Genomic DNA, 26629 nt, shown 5'->3' on the forward strand with positions numbered 1-26629 from the left:
TTTGTTTGTTAGTATCGCTAAGGCTAGAGAACGGCTGCACCAATCTTGATGAAATTTTCAGAGGTTGTTCGTTGTGGATCGGGGAAGGTAGAAGATAGGGAAAAATAAAAAAACCTTATACTGTTCATGCGGAAAAGTTCGATAATTGTACAATTCTGAAAAGTAAATTTTTTACTTACAATTTTTTTTTAATTTTTTTTTTCAATTTTTTTTGTTTTGTTTTATTTTTTAATATTTTGATTTGTAAATTATTTGAATCGTTGAATTTCGGTTGCTTGTTTTTTTATTCCAGCAATTCGAAAGAAAAATTATTGAAATAATTCAGTGAAAACTTTATGTTTGTTTCACACAAAGTGATCAATTACAGATTGAAATTTGTTACGAAGCCACGAAGAGGTCGCACTAACATCGGTCGGCGTATCATCAAAGTATGGAATTATGGATCGCGGTCAGTCAGCAAGCGATCGTAACGTGTCACAGAATGACTTTCAAACAACAGCTACGATGTTTGATGGACTTTATCTTGAAGCAACGTGTGGTACTTGAGTTTTAGAAATTGTCGATACCAGAATATACCACTTCTACTCCCCATATTCCCCATATTTCTTGGAATTTTCATTTTCCTTATATCGAAAGTATCCCTGAATTAATGAATGTTAAATGAGTATCTTGAGTAGTCTGTGGCTAAATCGGTATAACTATTTAAAATTTCATACAAATATATTATAAATATACATATAATTTATATATTATATTATAATTTATATATTACATATAATATACATATATACATATATTGTTCATGTATCTTCCAACAATACTAATACGGTTCAGTTCAGAGATAAAGAAAGTAAACCTTGAGTTAATAAGTTTTCCGATTTTTTTTCTAAAGTCCAGAAATATTTCCATTATTTTTAACTGCGATTTCATAAATATTAATAGTTTATATAATCCTAACTTTATTAAATAAGAACCTAACCTAAATTTTCTGATTTCAAACAGATTTTTATTGTTTACTTAAGTAAGTTCTATGAATTTGACTTGTAGACTAGTTAATTGTTATTTTTTAATTTGTAAATAATTTTTCTTCTCTTTTAGATTTTGAACGCGTCCTCTTTCGGTCAATTGCATATCGATCGGTTTGCCATACGTCGTGACAAAATCTTTCTTACAGCTGATTTGGCCACTTCAGCTAGTTTCTGTCCTTCGAGTGCGGCTGGTAGCGATGATCGACGCATCCGAAACGGTAGACTGAAGGTGACAAAATCGGAGTCGTCTATTTCGCTGTCTGTGTTGCCTTCATAGTAATCAGAATCGGAATCCTCGGAGTCCGACTCACTGTCGTCGTCCCTATCATGAGCAGCTGCAGCAGCGGCCAGTGTGGCCAGTCTTTGCAATGCCGAAGGTTCTCCGGCATTCGGTGGAGTAATTTCGTATGGTTGAGGTGGTAATATGGCAACACCCGCGTTGTTGATGGCGTTTTCTGCGACTTCAGTCATTGTTATTGAGTTGTTATAAGATAATTATTTTAGCTTGAAATTTGTTTAAGTTTGTTTTCTTTCCTGATTCTCCTTTGAGCACGGTTGTTTTACGAATGTGCCACCTTGCTGGAATAGCTCCAATTTATATCGAAAAAATAGGCAGCGCTACACACTCTCAGCTTCTGACAGTTGAAAGATCTAGCACAGAACAGGTACCCACAGAAGGCAGGTAATAAATATCCATGAGTTCTGGGAAGTCTACTTTTAGTAGATCTTGTTTGGTGATTGACGACCGCTGAAGTGAATTGCAAAAGTTCGGCTCGCCATTGTAAGGATATTGTACCCTTTTTTAGACAATGTTTTCGTTATCCATAATTTAGTTTGGTTATTGTTGTGATCGGAAGATTATTCAAGGGCTGTGCCCTTTTTAACAGTTGAAGGCGGGGCGCAAACATGAGAGTTGCTTACGTCACAGTTAGAAATATTTGAAATTGTCATTAAAGTAGCTGTAAATATTTTGAAAACATTTGGCTTCACTAATTATCGGAAAGGTAGGTGGGCAGTGTTTATAGTAGAATGTAATATCTACACAATTTTTCGCTCATTTTAACCTTAACAATATACCTGGTTACATTGAACGAAATGTCGTGGGTTAATAGTCTAACATGGAAATACCGCCTGCGTGGGTTTTTTAATGAATGACAAATTTTTAAATAGAAAAGAATTGTTTAAAAGTTTTTTAGCCAAGATTGCCTGTAAGTTACTGTTAGTTACTGTTTTAGTAAACTCTGAACTAGTTCCAAAATCACAGTCTTTGAATGGCGTTTTTTCCGGCACTCGACTTTTTAATTCTTTTATTATCATTTCTTATATGGTTTCCAGTTAAATTTATGTTACATCTGTCTGTTTAAAAAAATTGAAAAAAAACAACAAAAATTGTTAACTTCGGTTGTACCGAAGCTGGAACACCCTTAACAAATAAAGACGTTTCCATACAAGAATTTGGCTCTGATCGTTCAATTTATATAGCAGCTATTTGATATAGTGGTCCGACCTGGAAAACTTTTTCAGATATTATGACGGTGCCTTAGACGAAAAAAAATTTCCTATACAAGGACTTGATTCCTATCGGTCAGTTTGTGTGACAGCTGTATGCCACAGTGGTACGATAGCGGTGGTTCCGAGAAATCAACAGATTCTTGAGGAGAAAAGACGTGTGCAAAATCTCATAGCAATATCAGACTAGTTCGCGTATATACAAAAAGAGAGATATGGCTAAATCAATTTAGCTCGTCCCACTGATCATATGTGTACATACATGTTGTTTGTTCGCGATGGAATTCTAAACTACTGAACCTAAACTGATTCTAGCAAAAGTTAGCACATTGTGTAGGAAAGTAAAAACAATCTATAAATAAAAAATGCACTGAAAGCTCTATTAAATGGACGCTCTATTCAGCAGATATCTCCATTAACTATGCATATTGGCCGGTCCCACAATTTGTTGATGTTTAGTACAATCAAGTACAATCGATTAAGCGGACAACTCTATTAACTGGACAGAAAGGCTGGTAACCATTGAGAAGGCAGCCTTAAATTCGTTATTTTTTGTATTTAATAATTTATTATTAGAATAATAGTATAAAATGTATACTATAGCAACGAGTTGCTGGATCACGTAGTATTATGTAATATATATATTTCGTAGGGTTCTTGATGATTTGAAATGTTAAAAACTTTGCGGCAAACTTAATATCGGTTTTAAATATTCAATTGCAAATTTCTGAACTTTTTATACTCCCACAATTGCAAGGATGAAAGAACGCTTTGGTACAACTTTATTCGACGAAATCATAAATGAATTACAATTCTCTTATGCCCTTAAGGTAGGTCTTGAGCTCGATTATCCTCTTTAATCAATTATGTTAAATAATTGAGAAAATACCTATATTTATGATATTGTTGCTGTGGTATTGTGTAACCTATCCCTGGACTGAACCAATGTGTGGACCGATTTTGTTTATATTCAGCGCTAATTGACATTATAGCCCTAAATTGCCCCTCCCCTTCTGTGATCCATTCAACCAATTCAATCATTTGTGATTTAGTTGTTGTAACATACTTTATTTTTATATTTTTTTTTTTTTTGTTGGAAGACAATTTACTGTCTTTTGGTATTCGTTACAGATCGTATTTTGGTTTCTCAAAATCAATTCTAATAATACTCGTAATTAAAAAAAATTGTGGGTTGCCAAAATTACTTATCTTTAATATTATATAATCGTAGAATTTACACAATGTTAATACAACATTAACTCGATTTCAAAGAGTTTTTAGTTTTCATAAATTATTCAGCACAATTTTTATGAACATTTTCTTAAAGCCTAACATCAATTTCAATTGAATAAAACATGAATAAATATTAAAAATCTATACATTGGATATTCATCCTCTCCAAGTTTTAAAAGCAGTGGGTGCTCTACAAATACATGGATCGACGTGCCATGCGTTGAGTCCACAATTTCCTCATGGCAGCAGTTGCGGCCTCAGTTACTTTTTGAGCTTCAATGACAGCTGGCAAGGATGCCCTACGGGTCCGGAAGGGTATGTCGATACTAAAGTAGTCACTGTCATCCGATTCTGTGTCGCTCTCGTCGTCATAATCGCTATCGCTATTTGCGCTCCGGTCTTCCGCTGCGATGGCTGCAGCGAGATCGGCCAGACGTTGCAGAGCTCCACCTGGTTTTGGACAACCGATGATTTCAAGATTACTAGGCATTATGGTGGTGGCCGCTTTAATTTCGTTTTCTTTGTTTTTTAATAACTCAATTTCCGTAACTTCAGTCATAGTTTTATAATAGCGAACTTCTCACTTTTTCGTTTAGCAAAATTCGACGTTATATAATCCGCTAAAGATGTTGAGTGGCCTACGATACTTTGACGATTGTGCTGTTGTGAAATTCAACAGCTCAATTTATACTAAAGTGCGAGCACAGTGTTTCGAAATTTTCGCTGCGATCACTGATGAGCCAGTGTCAGCAGAGCAGGTATACCACATGGATTCAAGCTACTAAAATAAATCTTTTATATTGAACATTTTTTATTCGTTTTAAAGAGGCTATTTTACCTGCTTTGAAAGAACCATCTATCTAAAGCACTTGAAATAGATAATCCTCATATGAAGAGAGATTAAAAAACTTGTGCAACTAACATTTATGTACATTGTAACTGAAGCTGAAAGCATTGATAACAAGTAAAATATATTTTTCCAGTGCCTTAACGGACAGAGATATTTAATATAGCCATTTTCGAAAATAGTTTACAATGCCATTGCGATTTTTTAATCCCCGTTGGCTGCGGAGTGAGTGTGGCTACGATGGCTATAGCATTATTACTTATATTTCACCCAAATAGATTTTAAAATTTTAAATAAGAAAGACAAAAATTATTTCACGATGTTCTTCAGATGAATAATTAATAATGCTTCACACATACATACATAAGCAAGTAATCCTTTATCCATTTACACCACCAATCGTTGAGCATTCATGGACTTGTCAAAAGTCCGTCTACAACAACATTTATTCCGATTTTACGGCTATCCAAATCATTGAAATTACTAACTCACATATGTATCTTTATCGAGCAAATTAAAATAGTTTTGGTAAACCTGCAATGTTTCTCTTCAATTCGTTCGTGTGTGTGCGCTCACAGCGAGCAATCATTTGATAAGTTGTCGAAGAGATTTGCGCTCTCCTTACTTTTATCTACTTATAAATGGTATATACATTTACTATACATATGTATGTATGTACTCGCGTAGCAAGCCATATGATTTTGACAGCAGTAATCGGTGGTGTCTAACTTACTTTGGCTTTGGTTGTGAAGGCGGGCGAATAAAATAGCGGAAATATATCGGAAATAAATAAAGTAATAAAGTAAAAGTATTGAATTAAAAAACCAATCACTTTTATTTACCTATGTCCTTACGTGTGTAAAGTTCTTGTGAAAGTAGTGGAAATACTTTAAAATTGCTCTCTAAATGTCTAACTATAGGAAGTGCAGTGGTAGTGCCACACATCAAAATGTAATTTTGCTATAAAGTTAGAAGCAAAAGAGTCCCATCATTTCGATCTCTGAACACTTTGAAAACTATAAATATGAGTAGTTCTAATTGTGTTATCCGAAACTGAGATTCGTTTAGGCAGACTTTCGGACCGCTTTTGCTTGGATTGATTTGTTTATACTATTTTGCTTTACTTATTTCATTATTGCCAGCATTGCCAGCTGAGAAAGTCAAACATGTGTGAAGACAGTGAAAGAGCGGATCCATAAGAGCTTTAGCAAGAACCTAAAGAAAAGAGATTGCGATGCTTATGAGAAAGCTGAAGAAACTTGTTGATTGTGTGTTATGAGAGCCAACGATAACTTTAAAAGATAATTGTAAATATTTTTAAGAAAGATAAAAGGATAAAGAATTTAATTGTTAATTTAGAGTATTGTTGTGATTAAAAAGTGAAAATTGTGAGCGGAGTGGAGCGATTGTGTTCGGAAACACAATTTATGAAATGTTAAATCATGTTTTCAAATCCTTATCTACTTTTATGATTACTATCTTGAGGTCTGTAATTGAGTCCAATGGCAATAGCCGATTTGCTAATTTACTAAATTAAGGATCTTTCTGGAACGGCCACAACAGCATGATTATAAATGAAGTCAAACCAGCGGACATAATCAGTTTGGCACTTTTTATTACATAAATATTCTTCCGTTTTTGATACTCCTCACTATGTTGTGGTTTCCAAGAGGTCCTTCAGGAACTCCACTCGACCATTAAAAACTCTTTATTACTCCATTTTTATATATACATACATACTCAAAAGTAATATCTCAACACCACGAGAACACATTAAAAACATAGAGACTTTTTCCACACTTGCTTTGGCGCTGTCGCGCTCTTTCGCTTGAGCTTTTATAGACGGCAGCTTTCGGCGCTCCGCCTGGAAGCATGCTTATACTTTTCGGCAGTCGGTCAGTTGAACTTGACTATTCGTGCATTGTGGAGGGTCAGGTGCGCGCAACTGTGTCATAAGGCGGAAAGCGAACGTGACGATTGTATGTGGTACTTCGGGAAGAAAGTAAAAGCAGAACATACGAAAGTCGCAAAGGCGCAAAGTTGAACGTTGAAAAGGAGCGCAATTTGCACATACTACGGAGTAATCATTCCCACATCTAAGCTTTGGGTGCATATTCTCCTTTGTTGCATGGGCACGCACTTGCCATTAGATGGTTGGGTCGTCAATCACAGGCGGATGGAAGGCAACAACAACAACTACGGGTATTTAGAGGAAAACGTTTGATATAAAATTTAATGATTTGGTAACGTGAAGTCGCTGCTTGAATTGCAAATCGAAAAGAGAGTTCACAACTACATTTGTTGGAATTTTAAAAGCATTCGGCGCTTTTCTTAGGAAGTTATTGCCGGGTTCAATTGCCGCTAATTGAATTACGCCTAGCATTTTGACCACCAAAGAGAATATGCACTAGCGTCTGCTTCTATGGCTTCATTGGCACTTGGATGGGCGTGTGTGTGGTAGATAATTTGCCGAGTTAAGCCGTAGAGGCTAGCGATAAAACGGTGAAGACTTGCTCACATCGTCAGCGAGGGTCCGCAAGATAGGTTGCTGTGAACACTTATTGCGCTTTATAAAAGTAGAGAACATTAGTTTGTAGTTGGCTGGGAAACAAAATGGAATACATATTCGAGTGCTTTTTCGAGAATACATTCGATAAAATCACACGTAATGGGCTGCAGGATCGCTCCTCGCGTCGTGATGTACTGGACCACTTGAACGCTGTGATCGGCGGTTGCAGTGACGGTGAGCCTAGCATACCGCAATGCCTGTGAATAGTCAATAAAGTTAATTTGTCACACTCATAGGGCAAAATATGCACACGGAGGAGGTGGCGCGATTCGCTGTGTTGGCTGCAGTGCGTTATCATCGCGAGAAGAAGAGCGGAAATGGAGATGTAAGTAGAGGCAGCGTGAGGGAAATGTTCTTGAAAGTGTTTGGATAGGATAGGATATAGGTTTGATAGGATAAAGATTTACCTTTAGATTTGCATTCTTTTACAGGTCTGTCTCATGGGCAAATTCCACAATATTCTGTACATTGCGCTGCGGACTTGCTGGGATTGGGGCGTACGTGATTCCACTGTTGTGGTCCTGTTGTTGGGTAAGTGAACGCTTTACAGCATTGTAAGAAATACCCCTCGACACAATTTATAACCAAATATACGCCTGCTCCATTGCTGCCTCGAACACCAGCGCTCCAAGAAATCGTTCGTCGAGGCAGAAGTGTCTCAAACGCTTTTGAAATTATTTTGCCGTTTTGTCTGTCGCCTTTGCATGTTGGATCTAATTAAAATCGCATGTCAAATCCACGCAAGCTCCAATGTACATACATGTGTGAGTTTATGCTTACATGGAATGTTTTTCAGTGTCAACATTGAACACAAACATAGAAAAAGAAACATGAAAATAAATATTGTAGAAGATTGTCAGTGGCACAGCTTTTGCGGTAACCAGCCTCCCTAAATGAACACAGCAACAACATTCATTTAGCGGAAAGCGGAAAACGAGCTTGTTTTAAGGCATTGGGTGGATTAATGTTTATGTTTGCGCAGAAATTACAAAATCTGTGTTGGAAGTGCTTTTAGCAAAATTAAAAAGACAAATGCTCGAGCTGAGCGGGAAGAGGCACATTTGCCACACGTCCGACCTGTGTGTGCAACAGAAGTCACTTTCAGATGAGCTGCGTTCCCGGCCGGCTTTCACTCTTCTGAGTCGCGTGCTAATATTTAATGACTTTCGGGTCGACAAGCATTCCTGTTTTAGCTTTGCAGGTGACAACCGGATTAATTAAAGTTAATAATGAAACAAACGCACGAATGGCTTGAGCTCTGGGTTTTGCTGTTCTTCTTCTTTTAAGAATTAAGCGCTTTAATTACTCAAGCTTGCCTACTTTTCAAAGTGTCGTCACAGAGCTTAAAGCTTGTATTCTTTAAAGTAAATTTACGGATCATGTTCCATAATTCTTAATAACCATAGTAATAAGCAATCGAATTATACATATATGGGGTTTCATATGTATCATTACTTAGAAATGTCCGTCTCTTTGTTCGCCTGTCGAAAAACGGAGAAGTTGGTAGAGTTACTGACTGAGAAATCTTGGCATAAGTACACGCGAACGCTCAAAGAGTGATAAGTGAAGGAATAAGATTTTTAAGGTTCTATGCCGTTGCTTAGACTCAGAATATATCGGCCAAACTTTCATGTTTTGTGAATTGAATATTTGTGGAAACTGAACTCCATGCATAATTCTTATCTCGAATCTGATTAGTTCTGCCAACTATGCAAATGATTTTGAAACAGTTCTTGGTACCTAAGGTAACGCTTTTATGGGGTTTCCCATGTTCATTCAATTTTATTACTTGTGGTACTTCCATGGTACAAAAAATAGTCCTCTTATCCATTTATGCTTGAATTAAACTAATTTTCTAGCTCTTTAAAAAATTAACGCTTCAACATTTTGAGGTTGCTCGAACTTGCGTGTTCGAAAATGTTGTAATATTTAACGACCGATATGAAAGGGAAAAACCCCCGGTGGTTTCATCAATGCGATTTTTCGCGTGTAAAATTCGTTAGATGCCAAAGTGGACAAGAGAGCAAAGAGCAAGGACGAGGGAGCAAATTCTAATTGCCATAATCTAGGTTAGAGCATATTTGGTTAATGGGCAGAGAGTATTGGAGGGATGGATGTGGCATAAGGCAGCCGCTGCATTCAAAAGAGCAACACACATTGAGCCATTACGGTGTGACAATAAAGAGAATGCTGACTTGCCGTCGCAATGTGTGCACCAGTATGCATGTATAGGTGCCACAATGCCCAGTTGGGTGTGTGCGTGCAACAAGTGCGTTCTGCAATATTGGCTTATTTAATGCAATCATTTCCGACAGCGCGATGTTTCAGCGCTTTAGTGCCCGACTGCACCAGCCAGGAAGTTTGCTTGCCCTGCATGCGCCATTGCTAACGGTATGGAGCCATGCGCGTGCTTTCAGAGACATGCACAGTACGTCCGCTCGCCAAAATAGGCACCAAAGTGTGTACTTTTACACCGAAATGCATATTTGCGAGGTCCTCATGGCAGTTGGCTTATGCAGAGGTAAGTGTGTGTGTGTGCGAGCGAAGAGTGTTAAAATTTTACAGGCTTTCTATGCGAATGCATTGGTATTTCAGCCATTTGGCATGAAACGGTGCAGGACTCATACCTGGGTGAGGGGACGGCAGGTTGCTGTGGTAGCGTGTGCGTTGTTTACGGTTATTGCATTGCCAATTGTGCAAATTAAATTGCCAAACTGGCACACGTTTGCATAACGCAGCCGGCACTAGGCGAGTGCCAGCAAACTTCGCTCCAGCAACAATTTAATTTATGCTGACTAGGCGTATGGGAAGCAAGCATATTAAAACGAGCCATATGGCCATGGCTGGCTGGATGTGTAGTGCAAATGTGCTTAGCATTTAAGAGTTTTGCGTTTTAAGGTATTAAGTGATTTTACTAAAGTGGTGGTGATGCAACACCTGGCAAGCATTTTGGATGACAGAAAAAATAAGGTAACTAAATTGAAAGTAGAAACCAGGATTTGTTTTATTTATTGAAATATTACCACCTCCTTTGATGTTACCTTTCCTCATAATTCAATAATCATTTCATACAAGCCATACTGCATTATTTTTTCCTAATTTCTAATTTCTAACTTCCAATTTTCGTAATTTTCTCTTTCATTTTCAGAGGAGATCTACTCATGCGAGAAAACATTTGAACGGATATTTTTGGGCGCCTTATTCGGGCCCCATGCGCCGCACTTCATAGCCGGTTGGCGCAGCGACTTTCGCGACCAGGTTAAGCGGATTAGTTGCACTCTTTTGCAAGACACACAAACCTTGCCTGCTTTTAATCCTTTTACGTTTGTTTTTTCGTTTGCTTTCGCTGGCAGTTTTCTTTCAAATTTTGCTTTAACCTAAAACTTTTAATTTTCAACTTCCCTATTAGTATTTGGTTCATTTCAATTTCGTTCGTATGATTATGTAAAAACTTTCTGTTGCGAGTAATTTCCACCATTTTGGGAATAATACTATTTTTCGTTTTGCTATACTTGCATGCTCCTTTCGGCTAATCAGGATGAGAACACGCGAGCCATGGTCTACTTTCTTCATCATGCCACATCACTTAGCATGCAACTGCCAGTTTGGATTGCGCGCTTCGAGCAGGAACGTATGGTGAGGTAAGTGAGTGCACTCCAGTTGCAGTTTATTCACACACACATACCCGTAAGGCCAAATTAAGAGATAAGTCGGGCGTAATCGTTACCACCTTAGCCTCAGCGTTAGGGGGCCTGCTCTCTTTTTGAGCCAAATAAATGGTGTGGCTTTATGGATCGCCTGTGTATACATTCATACGTTTATATAGCCAAACCTGTCGGAATTTTCTTTGTCCTTATCGTTTGAGGTTGCAAAAATTGACGAAATTTGCAGCTGGAGGCCTTTCGTCGTCTGCATTTAGTTTTAAATGTCATAAGGCTTTTATGCTTTAAGCGGATTTGTTTAATTCAAAGGTATTAATTTAATTACGTTCGCTGTAAGCGTCTCACAGAGTGCGCTTTATGAAATGAAAAAAAGTTTCATTATTTTGAAAATCTTAATTTTTAAATTTAACAGCATTAATTAATCATCTGCTAGACTAACGATGATTACTCCAGCGGCGATTTATTGCCAGTGACATTAAAAAAAGTATATGTGCCGTTAAAGGAGAGTAAATCAAAGCCTTAGAATAATAGAAATGAAGGTGCATATCGCCAGCTAAAACGCAAAACAACATCAAATAATTGAAATTGAGTTTCTTATTGATTATGATGCACTACACTATATATTCAATCTACAAAATTTTCGTTTCTGCCTTCATATACATATCATTTTTTTTCAATAAGAAGACTTTCTGTTTTAAACCGTCATTTTCTTCTCATGAAAACTTATGAAAAAAAGTGTGACGTTAATTTGCATTTTGTGTGACGATATGTAGGTATTTACAATTCTTTAACTGTGTTTAACTTTCAATATTCACTGTTACTCTGCATTAGTTATTCAAAATATGCATTTGCGAGAAGTTTCTGTATGCAAAAAATGTCAGATACCAAAAAGGTTTCCTCAATTATTACTACAAACAGTTTATTGTCTGTTAAACACAAAGGGATGGCCGGTCTAGGTTCCAACGTTTTTTATAACAATGGCAACGAAAAGCATTTGCGCGGGCGGGAATTGCCCGGGCGCACACACGTCTACACAATTTCCATTCGCTTTCAAAGCCTTTTGTGTTGACGCAAAGTGTTTGTATGTTTGCCACATATTACCTTTCCTGCTTGCGCGTAGATTTTTTTCATGCTAAGTGAGTGGTCTTCACTAAAAAATTTCAATCATTTTAGTTTAGTAAAAGTTTGAAAATGTCTCACATATTATCGAATTTCAAAACTTGTCTCTGCAAAATGAACTTAAGCCATTTTTATTGTCAACTCGGAACAGAACTAGAGCCAGTCGCTTGGCTTCGCTTTGTACCTGTGCGAAAATTTCTCTAAAATCCGTACTGTGCCCAAACGAGGGTTGCCATTTTATGCTTAGCTTACTACCTACATACTAGGTATGATTATATGTAATTGCATGGAGTGTGTTGTTTCATGATTCCAAATAAAAATGTGTCAATATACAAGAGTTATATGAAAGTAATGGAAAAGGTAGTATTACTCCAAAATAACCCTTTATTTGTGGGTAATAATTTTTACCAACATGAACTCACATATGTTATGAATGCAAAAATTTGTTTTTTGAATATTTTCTTATAATTTTCCTTAAAATCTCAAAGGTTAGATTAAATTTTAATTTGCGCAAGAAAACTGTTCAGACGTCGAACCTTAAGTCGAAGTTAATGATATTGCTATCCGAAGATTTCTGAATGAAAATTTTTTCAATGCCACGATATATACCTAATATTGGTATTATATAATATCTATTCAATGTATGGTTTATCATCTTACTTTTCATGTTTTGTTTATTCATACATTTCTACGCTATTCCCAATTAACCATTCCGCACCGTCGTCAGCTTTGTACACGTCTCAGAGCACTTTTCACAATAATTTGCGTGCATATATTTCCCTCTTTGGATGATTTTCCAAATTGAAATTTAATTTGCTCACCTTAGTAACAGTATCTTCTAATCTGTGTATTTTGACAATTTTTCAGATTCATTGATATTCCGATCGAGTCGTGCGGCCGTTCATCACCGCTTCGTGTTGCCTTACAGGCGAGTGCGCCTGACCTGCTGCTGATATTATTAAGGTAAGTAAGCAAGTGTACGAAATGCCTCGGGTTGAATAACTGTTCTAAGTGACGGCCAGCAAATTTGTACGATAAAATATTCATGTTTATTGGAATTATTGGTAATAATTTGAAGTGCCGCGCGCTGCGCACGAAAGCCTCATGGCAAATTCGCTTGACAACTATACTTATTTAACGATTGTCTACTTATTCTTATTCTTATTATTCTTTATTTTTATTATTATTCTTTACTTTGTTTTACTTGCTTCTATATTGCGAGGAAGTAGACTTTTTAGTGCGCTTTAAGGCAAACTGATAAATGCATCCCTTTCTGTGAAGCTCCCGCGCATTCCTCTTTGCCAACTTTAGTACGGAATATCGACGACTCCATTCCTACTAAATAACAGTACCTAAATGGTGTGTATGTGTGTGGCTCGTTATCAAAATAATTCACTTCACTGCGCATTTCCAGTGTTGCACAACATGTTGCAGCAAAGGAAACATGGCAAAGCGAAAACAATCTGATTAGGCAAAAAAGCAACGAAAAGAAAAGTTAAGCGAAAGCATTCAAGCGAAAGCGCCAGTTTCTAGTGTTGCACTAGTGGCGACATTCCAAACAGCATTTCGGTCAAATTCGGCGCTGAAGTGCATTCCAACCAGTGAACGTTGAAAGACTGATAAAATTTCAATTATTGCTTGAACGCATATACAAACATACATACATACATATTGTGTATATTTTGTGTATTATGCATTGCAGTTATTGCCAGTTAATTGTTGTTATAGGAGGCAAAAAATATTAAAGTCCTCTGTTACCATCAATATCAAAGCTGTTAACGTGTGAAAATTTGTATGTGAATAGAAATTTTGTGACTTTGCAAAGATCAGACACTCAGGTTCCGAACAACTGATAGACCCAAACTCTTTTCTAAGAAGTTATTGAAGTATTGATATTATTCTGAACACATCCCTTAATTTTAGACCAAAAATGTGGTTTCCAAACAACTTTAATATTTGCTTCGCTAATAATTATTCTGAATACCCTTATACTACATGTATGAAAGTCGTGCAGTAGTAACCGGTGTTCTTAAAAATATGCTTCTTCTAAATAATTTGATTAAATTTTAATTAAATCGGGAAATAACCAGTGTTCTGTTATACGAATTAAATTTTAATGGAATATTTTACTAATTAGAACAATAATCAGGAAGGCTCAAATGCCGTAAACAACTGTATTTTAATTCTTACTGAATTTCCGCCTTAGGAGTTCAAATGAAAGCAAGTCATGCCATCGAAATCATTCCGCAAACCGCTTTCCTTACAAAAAAACTGTGAAATTAATAACAACGTGACCTGTGAAAGAATAAGTCAGCAGCGATTGAAAAGGATGAAAGCACAAGAAAACAGCAAAATGAAATTTCTATGCGAGGTCATAAGAAATCAGTTGTGGAGAAGCCGTGAAACGAAAGGAAAACACTTCTTTGGCCAAAATATTTCCACATTTCTTCATTCTCATAGTTCATTCTTTCATTCCGGCAAAATTTCGTTTTATGAAATATTTATTGGCAGCATGCAAATTAAAACAATTTGTAGTATTGATTTCAAAGCGTCGTTTTCCGTTATTTACGAACAGAAATGTGGAATATATTCACGCAGATACACAGAGGCATATGCCATAAATTTGCTGAGTAACCAAGCGCTGCAACGCCCCATTGATTTTCATGTGCTAGAGCTAGGAAAGGGCGCTCACACTGACTCCGCATATTGTCTACTTGTCCAGCAGCCTAGCCAAGATGTCTAGCTGTCTGGCTGGTTATGTGCACGATTTGACGAACATTGCGCGAGCGCGCCAAAATGTATGCAACGCTTGTCGAATTCATGCATACTTGCCAAAAGTGTGGGTGCCAAGGCAAATTTTAAGTGTGCCAGCTTTTTATTGGAACCTCAAACGGCGCAAACATGCATACAAACAGACACACAGATGCAGCAGATAGAATGAGTGGGGGCCGAAAGCAGTTAGCTTTGGCATTTTCTTTGAGCAGAGAATTTTATTGGCACACAACTGATAAGTGCCACAAGTTAATTTCAGAGGCGGATAGTGAAACGGCATGCAAAGAGGACACGAGAAGAAGCATCCATAAAGGCGAATTGCATTGAGTAACCATGGCTTATGGATGGCAGTCGGACTCACACATACACCCCACATGTAGGTGCATTACGTAACACTGTCATGCACCACAAAGCACTCACATAATTGTGCACATTAATGGCTCGGCGGCATTTTGATTGCTTGTGGCGCAAGGAGACTGCAGAGTGCGCAGAATTTTATTGAAATCAAATGCGAGGAGGAATAAAAATTGTCACACATTGGCTGGAGCAATAAAATCTCGCATTCATTGTAATATTAAAATTTTCCATTTTCGAACGGTGCTTTCCATGCGTCAGCAAAAACGTGGATCACCGTTACGAGCGAATATTTCGAATTTGTCATTCGGAAGAGTTGAAAAATATACACTTGCTTATCTGTCTTTGCAGAGTTAGGTTAAATTGATTCTTGTTTTATTTCAAAGTGATGGAGAGGTGCCAAAATGATAAAACTGCTGAATAATTGTTTCTTCTCAGCTTAAAAGAAATACGGAGATTCCATTTCGAAAAATAAAGAGAACGGTTTATCTGCTTGTGTAGTAAACTCATCTTCAAAGGGGTTGAAAAAGGAAAATAGCCTCTGTTATAATAAAATTATTCAATGAATCCGTCTATAAATATTCCCAAGTGTCATTTGCAAGTCCAAACTTATTTGCATTCGGTTTTTCGCATTTTTATGGCTACCATTTCCTTCTCTGCCTATGAAGAAATTACATACAACCGTTAGTGCTGCTACGAGTTGCACCGTTATAAGCCGTGAGTGGTTGTAATGGCAAATACCCGACGGCAAATGCTCTCAATGATATTTTGCGCTTATTTACACCTTAGATTGTGGCATTAGGAAGACAACACCTTGAACTGAAGCAAATTTGCAATCATTTGCGTGTGTGTGTGCGTACGTCGCTTATGTTGCAGAACATAAAAGAGGATATGAGTATCGAGAAATAGCTGCGGAGATTCCTGGCTGTTCGCATAGCGGGACAGCCGACTGCCGAGTTTTACCTGTATTCTACCTTGTTCAGCTCTTCGTTGTGCCAGCTTGTCTATCCCACGGCTTACATATCCGTCATTACTAGCAAATGTATCTGTATTTGCATGTCCGGGTGCCTGAACACACTGCTTGATTTGTAACTCGTTTGCTGCGACAAAACATTCGACTTTAGTTCTGAACTGCAAATACGCTGCGACAAATTCCTTCCGTTAGCCACAGGCACCTTTTTGCCAAACATATACACATACAACCATAATATACATATGTGGCGTACACGGAAGGATGTACACATTGTTATTGTAATCATGTGTGCGTTGTGTCTATTTACCATTATTGTAAACTTGGTTCGCAAAGGAGCTCGCGTTTTCGGTTTTGCATGCCAAGGAGGGAAAATCTGCCAGACCTTACATATACGCCCATTTTTACATTACTGATGTAGATATATCTGATAATGATATCTAAATTGTTTTAATCTGTTTTGGTTCGAAAAAAATTCTGCGGTCGAAATACAGTGGATCGAGCTACTATAGCTTTGAATTTCGCGATATCGTGATCGCAGGTTCAGTGTTACCGAATTGATTTGGTTTTTTATCAAGCATTTGGGGGATTTTAATTCAATTCCGGTTTCTTGAAGAGTTGGGTTCCTCAGGGGATCTGTATTGATTTCATTTATTGAAAGTAAATTTAAATTAGTGTTAAACATATCTTATTTGTTGATAAATCCAAGAATTTTGTTGGCTTAGCTTTGATATCTGTTTCAAGCCCGATATATTGCTTAAGGAGGACATGGTCGATCTATCGTCGAAAAAGTCGATGAAATTATGGAAAAGATTGCCAGGACCGTCACATAAGCAGCCATGACATCGCTAAGGAGCTTAACCTCAAACGATTTTTAACCTTTAAAAAAGGCTGGCTACAAAAATAAACTCGATGTTTGGGTACCACATGAATTGTCTGTGAAAAATTTAAATGAAATCGACATTTTTGAAGCGAATGGCAACATGAGATGAAAAGTGGATCAAATACGACAATAATGTGTGAACAAGATCATGGTCCAAGCGTGGTGAAGCTCAACAAATGGTCGCAAAGTCAGGATTGATTGGAAAGGGATCATTCACTATGAGCTGCTCCAGCCTGGTCGAACGATTGTTCTACATTCTACTGTCAACAACTGATGAGATTGCAGCAAGCAATCGAAAAAATCGGCCAGAACTGATCAGCAGAAAGGGCTTCGTCTTCCATCAGGACAACGCTAAACCACACACATCTTCGATGGCTCGGCAAAAATTTGGAGAGCTTGGCTGGGAATTTTTGATACATTCACCATATAGCGCTGACCTTGCACCATCAGACTACCATTTGTTTCGGTCAATGCAGAACATCCTTAATGGAGTAAAGTTGGCTTCAAGAGAAACCTGTGAAAATTACTTGTCGCAGTTTTTCGCCGAGAAACCAGAAAAGTTTTACACTGATGGAATAATGTCTTTAGCGGAAAAAATGGAAAAAAGTGGTCTATCATTTTAATATTTATTATTATACATAAATATAAAAAAAATAAGTTGAAGTTTGATTAGAAATACGAAAAGACTTTTTCGACTACCCAATAGTGTAATGTCTTCTACTTTGTTTTAGAACCATGACTGATGCATGAATGTATTTATTGGTGAAGAATTATCAAATTTTTACTATTCCTATTTTCTTAAATATGTTTATTTCTGCAACTTCTGCAATGATTATTTCTTTATTTTCAGATATGGCGCCCATCCGACCCCTCCAGATGGCGGTGCCTCAGTTGTGCACGCTCTACTGGAGAAACTCACTGAGAACGGGCGCAATTACGTTCTACAAAATGTGTCGTGTTTGCAAATTCTGCTCCGCACTATACCAATGATCGAGATGCCATATAAGGTGAGTACACGGCAGGCTTAGCCACCACCCTAAATGTGCACATGTAAGTACGACATACATACGTACAGACTCACCAAGCCATAAGCATAGAAGGCGCGTTAAATTACACCAACACAGACACTGCACTTGCGACACGAGACCAACATTAACCAATGTTGTAAATTCCACACTGCCTGGGCGATTAAGCTGCGGCTGCCATTTACTCGCGCTATGCCCGGAAGTATGGTGTGCTGGCAAGCAGTGGCTGGAGGCACGCGCGTAATGCGTTAGTGCTTTCCAATGGTTGTTAGAAAGTTGAAATATGCCGCTGCCGCAGCCGGCAGCCGGTCGTGGCTGCGGCCGATTCCTATTGATGGCCATGGCTAAACTGCGAGTTGTGGTTGCTGGCGCCACTGTTGGGCACTTCCGAGAAATTCTCATGGAAGCAGCATTGTTAGCGTGGGAAACTATTTTAGGCTGGGCGCAATTGGTGCTGCTGCGAATGAGATTCTGTGGATTTCCTTTTTTCAGATATTCTCTCAGAACACCAGAGTGACACAGTTTTCAGTCTGCATAAACACTCCTTTGGCTCTTTTTGAGAGACCACCAAAGAATGATGTATTATTTACACGCGGAAGGACCTTTGTAATTAAATTACACTTCGCTAGCTCTGTTTCACTCCCAAATTTACTGACACATCTTTCATTTTCCCCCTTCCACTGCCACATTTCGTGTACTCTGTGCTTTATTAGAAAACTACAAACTTTTCACATCAACTTTCATTTAAATTTGTTGTTTTCTTTCTTTTTGTACTTCTTCATCTCGTCACCCTATGTAGCCAATTATCTACAGCGCTCGCCGCGAACTGTTTTTCGAAAAATACGGCCGCCTTCTAATTGATCGCATCATCACCAAGGAGCAGGTGTACGGCGTCGTCTCCCTGCGGCATTTATGTCGGTGAGTATTGTGCTTGTATCTACATTTGTATGCCACTTCCTTCGCCGTTATTTTACTGCTGGGACGGTTAATTTGCTTGGGCATTGATAAATTTGTGGTTTTGAAATTTAATCAATTTGGTTTGCTTCATTAAATTTTCAATATGATTTGTAGCTCGCTGCGCCTCGCCAGTTATGGCCGAACTTCTTGTGCTCTTATTAGGCAAATTAAATTTGGTTTCGAGTAGAAACGAAAGTTAAACTCATTATCGCTTTCTGAGTTCTGCATAAATGGTTTAGAATTGTTTTTGAAAATTTAGAATTTTTTATAAAAGTGATGTTGAAAAGAGAATGAAAGACAAGGTGATTGTTAAGTTAGATAGATATATAGATAGAAAATAATCGAGGTTTTACACTACGACCTATGGTTTATTGTGCCCTCACCTATATCACATATGGTCACTAAGGCCCAGCACTCTGAACAATTCCAGGAGCTTGCTGGGCGCGACTGAGATTACGTGATCCCTGTCCACGTAGATGGCACCTAGGGCCTTGAACCTGCTTCTACAAATTGCTGGGCAGTCTAGAATCAGGTGTTCTGGAATTTCCTAGTTCATATCGCAAGACCAAGAGACTATGCACATGTTGAGCAGGTGTTTCTTGAGCCTGTAGTGTCCAGTATAGAGCGCGACAAGGAGGCGGAGTTTGTCTCGGAGAAAGTTAATCATATCTTTAAACCTTACAGGGTTCTCCCATACTATGTAAACAAATAACCTTTCGGCAAAGAGCCCCCATTCTTGAATGCTTTTTTGGTTTTGGTTTTGGCCTTTCACTCACCTTCGATGTTCGAGTTTATTTGACATCATAGAGTTTGTAATGTATTTGATAATAATTCTCAAATGGTGAATTACAAAATAGAAGATATTACAAGATAATTAGTGCTTTCAAGTTTCCAGTACTGTAAGACACTTGAAGGTATTAAACGAGTTAACATCAATGGAAGTTATTCAGCATCAATATTAGGGTAATTCTTAATTACTTTTGATTATTTTCTTGAAAAAACAAAGTACCTGGTTAACAGTATGACAAATGGTCTGCGCTCGATTATTAAACAAATATTTTTTTAAGCAGATATCGAAACCGAATCGTATATGGCTTTTACACGATAATCTATTATTTTTACAATGGCCGAATTTTAATTTGCTTGGACACAATGTTGGAGAGCGCGCTTTTTAAAGAGATCACAGTTCCCATAGCACAGGAAATATTGAAATAATGGCAACATATATTATAAGTACGCAAGTATTAATACCAAATAAGTCATTACTAGAAAGTATTTGGTACTTCCGAACACGATTTATGTAGACAATAGAACTCTAATTAGAACACTCTTATTGGAAATTGTTGTAATATGACTTTATGTAAACCATTTCTAAGCGATACTCTTTAACAAATTTGCTTTTATGCGCCCTTTAATCCTAATTAAGGCATAAACAAATGGATAATGTAATTTGTCAAACATTTAGCGAAATACCGCTAATCAAATTTCTTCAGCACGAGTCAACAAAATAAATAAGAGATAACTAAATTGCGCGCAGAAGAGCACTGAAGCCATCTAATCATAAAGGCGAATAATTTCCTTTGTCGCTATTAATTAACTAACTCGAAAATTGTTGATTATCAATCGGCTTCAGACGGCTTTGTAAAGCAAATACACAAGCGACTCGCCCACAACGCACCGGGTTTTCGGGCGTAGTGGAAATTTAGTTGACATGAAAGCGCCAAAGTAACTTGAACGAGAAAGGAGTGAGATGAGAGTAAAGCAATTAAGTCAAATTGTTGGTAAATGGTGGTGAAAATCGCAAGAAGTTGCTTCGTCATCACGATAATGGATATCATTATATAACTGCGTGTATATAAGTATAAAGAACTGTAAAATGTGCTAAAATGGGTAGAAGAACATTGTGCGCATCGAAGCTTTCTGCCGTAACTACCGGAAGATACTAAGTACTCATACACAGATCCATATGTTCATAGATGTAATGGCTCGCAAGGGGGCTGGACTGCATTGCACGCATTTTCACTCAAGATTTGTCTTTACTTGGCAACACCTCAGTGAGTGTGCATGTGTCTTTGTAATGCAACCTTCGTTCAAATGATGACTTTGCATTTCGAAGGAATGACTTCTCATATTTTCTCATTGCTTCTGAAAACTCCCATAAATGTTTAGTTGTTTCTTTCATAAAATCACTTTGAGTTTAGCTGAAAATTTTAAAGAATATGCTGAATGCTCTCTGACTTGTAAGATTTTTAAATATTTTGAAACGAAAAGGTTCTACACATACATATTTCGGGGTTTCACTTTTACCAACAATTCACTTATTGTAGCTGCTTCTGAGCTTACAAAAGTCGGAACCTTATAAAGTGTTTACCCTTAACATCTTTTTATATGACCACGGGTCAATAAAATTGAGGACAAATTTTCTAAAATGCAATGAAAATTGCATGAAGCGATTTGGACATCCTTCATAAACCATAATACATTTTTAATTTTTCTGCTGCCAAACAGTTATGATTGCCCTATAAAATAAATAATTTCCACTCCGCACTATGTCAATGGGTCCGATCATAAATTTCGTGTGACACATTCAGGTTAGAATACGAAAGTGTTCAAGGCAAAAAATAAAAATATGAAAAAGGAAATAAGAGTGTGAAAAGGGCGAGTAAGTGAAGCGAGTGAATGAGCTCGCACGAAATGAAAGCAATTTGACTAGCAATTCGAATGGTAATTCTGTGCCAATTGGATCGCATAAAATGACAAATTGCCTTAGAGAAAGGTTATGTATAACTGTAATATTGGTTGAGTAATGAAAAAAAAATTTAAAAAGGCCATGTTAAATTGCTGGTGTCAGGACATTCTTATTGAAAACCATCTTCAGATGACAAATATCATATTTCAGAGAAATGTGGTTACGGCAACTTTGGTGAAGCATTCGTTATAAGTAGGTACAAATAGGTAGAAAATAGTAAAATGTAAAAGAGCCACTAAATGCTCACCGGAATTAAATTTGCTCTGTTTCTGTTTTACATAACTACAAACAAAGCATTGCAGATGCTCACTCTGCTCTGAACTGAGATGGCCGTGGGCAAAATTTTAATTTAAACCGCAAGTGTGAAATTGCCGAAAGAGCTGTTTGCAATTTCTTATTTGCGGACAATTTTGGGGGACCACAAGTATTATTGGCTTATTTTGTAAGGTGTGAAATTTAAAAAAAAATCTGTTTTATGATTTCTCTTTTAGATATGATGATTATATTCATCAGATAACATATGCAATTCTAATGGAACGGATCCTATGCTGTTTTAACATTCGTCGCAATAGTGCTATTCGATTTAAAGATACTATGTACGCTTTCCGTTAGTATAGGGTTTGTCCGAAAAGTAAAAGGACTGAGTCGATTCCAAAAAATGTATTGAACCAATCGCTATAATTCTTTAAAAACTTTCAAAATAGGCTCCTTCTCCGTCGTTGTAGCGCTGCCAGCGCGATTTTCAAAATTGAAAGCGTCACGTAAGGAATTTTCCGAAATAGCCTTGAAAGCCGATGTGCGTGCTACTTGGATCCCTTCTGTCGCCTCAAAATGCTTGCCTTTCATCGGTCTTTTCAGGCAAAGAAACAAAAAAAAGTACGGGGGACCACATCTATGCTGTAGGGCGGTTGTGGAAGCATTGGGATGCCGACGTTGGTTAGGTAGCTGTTCAAAAAAAGAGCGGTGTGAGCCGGGGCGTTGCCGTGGTGCAACTTCTCTTGAGGACTTCCACTCAAAACTTGGCATTGACGGTTTGTCCAGGAGGAACAAATTCACTGTGGACTATGCCTTTGATGTGAAGAACGATAAAGAGCATCGTTTTCACTTTGGATTTGCTCATTCTTCCTTTTTTGGGCCAGAACGACAGCGGCTCGGCTTTCCAAAAGTTCTTGGTGCCACCGAAACACACCACTTCTTGCTAAAGCAACATCTGGGTAAGCCTGCTTGATCATATCAAACGTCTCTGTCGCAGATTTGCCGAGTTTCACACAGAATTTAATCCGGTACTTCTGCTCTAACGAACTCTGCATTTTCGGCTTGCGCCATTCACAAAACACCCCGCACGAAAATGTTTGTCCTGACTCTCCAGATGCTCGGAGGCAACTGACCAGCCATTACTTTCAGGACAAAACTGCATTTCTTTGTCGTTTTCCTATCTACTATTGCACTTTGGAACCTATATTTTTGTAATATGGCGCGTTCAAATTTATAAATTTAGGCAACCCATGAGCGAATTTGTTTAACCTTCATGTTTGCAGCAGGTGAATTGTCGCTTTAAAGTTTCACACAACATACATGTAAAGTCTCTTAGAAAGAATTCTTAGGAGATTATATTATAAATAAACTTACTGCCCCTCCTTTGATTCCCCACATTCCTTTTATACTTTTTATCTTTTTTTCCTTCCACATATAGCGAGCAACGCTACCCATGTGACCACATTTAAAAATGTCTTTGTTTCATTTTCAAATGTGAAACTTATCACTTCAAAGTCTCCAAACTTTTGAAAGAAGCACGCGCATCTAAGCTGAGGCGTTTGAATACAAATATACATATACATATGTATGTAGGTGTGTATATCGACAAGCACAGCCGATAAAAGGGACTACTTTCAAGTTTCAAACTGAAATTGTTAAATACGTTATTTTTCGCCCATATTGTGGGCTTACTTTGTTTGCTGGAGACAAAAGCGCACAACATGTCCGCAAATGCTCCCCTTCCTGCCGGACATACTTTTTCACTTGTTTCTTTTGAAATCTCAATTCGTTGATTCACTATGTATTTCGAGAAAGGCCTACAAATATTTCGTTTCAACACACATACCACTGGCCCGTAAGCTTTCTCTAAAGTGCTAAATGTCTCTATTTTCAACATGTTGCAGATGCCGCATACGTGACTTGCTGCGCCGCAACTGCCAACTGCCCGACGGCATAGATACGCTGCGGCTGCCCCGACGCTTGCATCGCTACATCGACTTGATGGAGGAGCTCGAGGGGCCACAAAAAGAGGACGATGACGAAAACAATGCGGCGCTGGAGAAATTACAAGCCACCGGCGGTGCCGTTAGTGGTGCGAAGAAACGGGTGCATTTTGCCGAGTCCAAGGAGGAGGAGCAGTCCTCGGTGGATGTGGAAGTGGCTGTGGAGGTCGTAGAGAGTCTGTTGCTGGAGGAAAGGCTGCCGATGGAACAGCAGGCCACCATGACGGGTGAATTACCGACGGTAGTGGAGGAAGACACGGCAGAGCTGGCAGAGGAGCAATTAGAGATGGAATGCCAGAATGATTTCGCTGTTGTGGTGGAGAAACCGTTAGCGGTCGAAATTATCAGCCCCATGCAGATGCTGTTGACTGCCGAAAATAGCAACGGGAACAGCAGTAGCAGCGACAGCGGCATAAGCAACAACGAAAAGGCAGAGCAAGACAGTTGCATTTGTAATAACAAGAACAACGAAAACAACACTCTCAGCAAGGTCAGAGAATGCATCGAGCGCCAATTGAGCTAGCCAACCCTCTCATAACAATATTAAATATACGAGTAAGTAAGTACGTGTTACGAGTTTAAGTGAGTTATATGAACTGCCCGAGTTGGGCGGACATCAAGAGTAACGCTGTTGGCATACAAACAACAACATTTGAAGACCAAACTGGCGCTTTTTACTAACTCAACTTTTTGGCATTACGTTGTCGCATTTTTGGCTGCCCTTTGACTTTACTGGCACAGCAGCAGAGTTGCATTTATGTGGAGAGCGTGTAGTTGGCGAAATCGTGGACAAATATTTTTTAATGCAAAAACTTTATTTTTTCGCAGAATTCACGTTTTTTCAGTGGCAAGTTGGCTTAACTTACTTTGCCAACAAGTGATTCGTGAGTGAATTGCCGGATATACTGGGATTGGCGAAACTTGGAGATACTTCACTTCACATTTTCATTTTGCTGCGACACGCTTCAAAGTGTTATTACATTACTATTACTTTTTCGAATGCAGTTGGGTGAGTGTGTTCGCCAAACAATCGCATTTTTGTAAAATATACAACAAAAAATCCGTGTCTTTCACTCACCGATAAGTTTCCTCGCTGACGTTGATACGTCCCGGCACACCCGTGGTCTCTGTGCGGCTGGTCAGGTTCACCGTGTTGCCGAAGAGACAGTAGCGTGGCACACGATTGCCGATAACGCCGGTCACCACCTCGCCCGAATGAATGCCAATTGTCACTTGCTGCGGAAATGGGAAAGAGAAAATTGTCAAATGAAGCAGATTAAAAATGTCACAGCCTGGATTTAATTAAATTTGAGTTAAATGCGTTCTCGTTTCGATGTAGGAAATAATTTCATACTGTACTTTTGTAATCTTGCTGCTTATCGCGCTGCTGACGAATGAAAAACGTTTGTACTTGTATATATACGTAGGGTATACATACATACATATGTGTTGGTATGAAATGAAACTTACTTAGGTTATAAGATAATTGTATATAGTTTATTAGTACAAAATCACCCAATTTTGTGGAGAAATTAATTAACTTTTAAACAAATAAATAACGAAATAACATAAAAATAATTTATGTATGTTGAAAATTGATAAATTAATTCTTTACTGAGGAATGTGTGCTTTTATTTAAGAAGTCGCGGTAAGTGTTTTCTTTAAGCATATCCTACCTGTGAACCAAAACGGAGCAAATAATAAATTTGGCCTAAGGGTGTAGTCTATTACAATAGAAATAAACATCTTTATGGGTATGTACAAATTACGTATCATGTCGGGAATAAACTCATAAGATACTACCCTTTTTAGTAAAATTTACATGGAAAATGCATAATTTTTTCATTTACCGACATTTGGACCAACAATTATTTTCAAAATTACACCTCAAGTACAATCCTATCACTGTCTCGAATACTTTATTGTAACAGTTATTAATAACGGGTGATGTACTTTTTTCCAATAGCCTTTGTTTGACTTGTTTGACAGATCCCTCAAGCTGTCATTTTACTTTTGTTTAGTATTGTTTGGCATTTCGTCATGGAACGACTAACACCTGAACAACGTTTACAAATCGTTCAACTTATTACGAAAATTCATGTCCTATAAAGAATATGTTTTGCGCGCCTCGTTCAACTTATGGTCAACATAATCGGCCTACTGAGTGTACTATTCGCATCACCATTACCCATCTTCAGAGCCAGCAATCCTTATTCGATAATATTCGACCAAACAGACCACGTCCAGCGCGCACTGAAGAAAATATAGCAGCCGTAGCTGAGAGTGTACACGAAGACCGAGGAGTGTCGATTCGGCTCCGTTCACAACAACTCGGACTGACGTATAGAATGACCCTTCCCTGCGACATCGCAACCGACGTTTTCGAGTAAAATTTTGTTCAGCAATAAGGTCCATTTCTGGCTCAATGGTTATGTAGACAAGCAAAATTTCTTCATTTGGGATAAAGAGCAACCTGAATAGATCCAATAACTGCCATTTTATCCAGACAACGGTTTGGTGTGGTCCATCGGTCCATATTTCTTTGAAAATGATGCCGCTAAGAACGTAACCGTCAATGGTGACCGTTATCGCGCCATGATAACCGACTATTTGATGCCTGAAATTGAAGCTCGTGATCTCGATGACATTTGGTTTCAACAAGACGGCGCTGCTTCCCACACATCGCATCAATCA

General features: G+C 38.1%; 2 protein-coding genes and 1 long non-coding RNA gene across 11 annotated transcripts in view; 1 reads left to right on the forward strand and 2 right to left on the reverse strand.

Annotated features, from left to right (window-relative positions):
• Nucleotides 1-26629, reverse strand: part of LOC126751348 (guanylate cyclase soluble subunit beta-1) — a 111911-nt gene that overhangs the window by 15580 nt on the left and 69702 nt on the right. For all 9 annotated transcript variants that reach the window (XM_050461553.1, XM_050461547.1, XM_050461548.1 and 6 more), the window contains exon 16: nt 25014-25171. In XM_050461553.1, the coding sequence (XP_050317510.1) occupies nt 25014-25171 (158 nt within the window). The remainder of the gene's footprint in view (nt 1-25013; nt 25172-26629) is intronic.
• On the reverse strand, nt 3938-5558 carry LOC126751351 (uncharacterized). The gene is made up of 3 exons (XR_007665877.1): nt 5460-5558; nt 4609-5355; nt 3938-4551 (listed from the first exon to the last, which is right to left on the reverse strand). It is a non-coding gene; the product is annotated as an uncharacterized LOC126751351 (long non-coding RNA).
• LOC126751350 (uncharacterized) lies at nt 5386-25011 on the forward strand. Its single transcript, XM_050461556.1, has 10 exons — nt 5386-5568; nt 5760-7360; nt 7423-7511; nt 7618-7717; nt 10335-10444; nt 10724-10827; nt 12835-12930; nt 17797-17953; nt 18771-18889; nt 23837-25011. Exons 2-10 carry the CDS (start codon nt 7231-7233, stop codon nt 24456-24458), a joined length of 1527 nt encoding a protein of 508 aa, XP_050317513.1. The 5' UTR covers nt 5386-5568; nt 5760-7230; the 3' UTR covers nt 24459-25011.

This window comes from Bactrocera neohumeralis, chromosome 2 (genome assembly GCF_024586455.1).
Source record: "Bactrocera neohumeralis isolate Rockhampton chromosome 2, APGP_CSIRO_Bneo_wtdbg2-racon-allhic-juicebox.fasta_v2, whole genome shotgun sequence".
In the NCBI taxonomy this organism is placed as follows: domain Eukaryota; kingdom Metazoa; phylum Arthropoda; class Insecta; order Diptera; family Tephritidae; genus Bactrocera; species Bactrocera neohumeralis.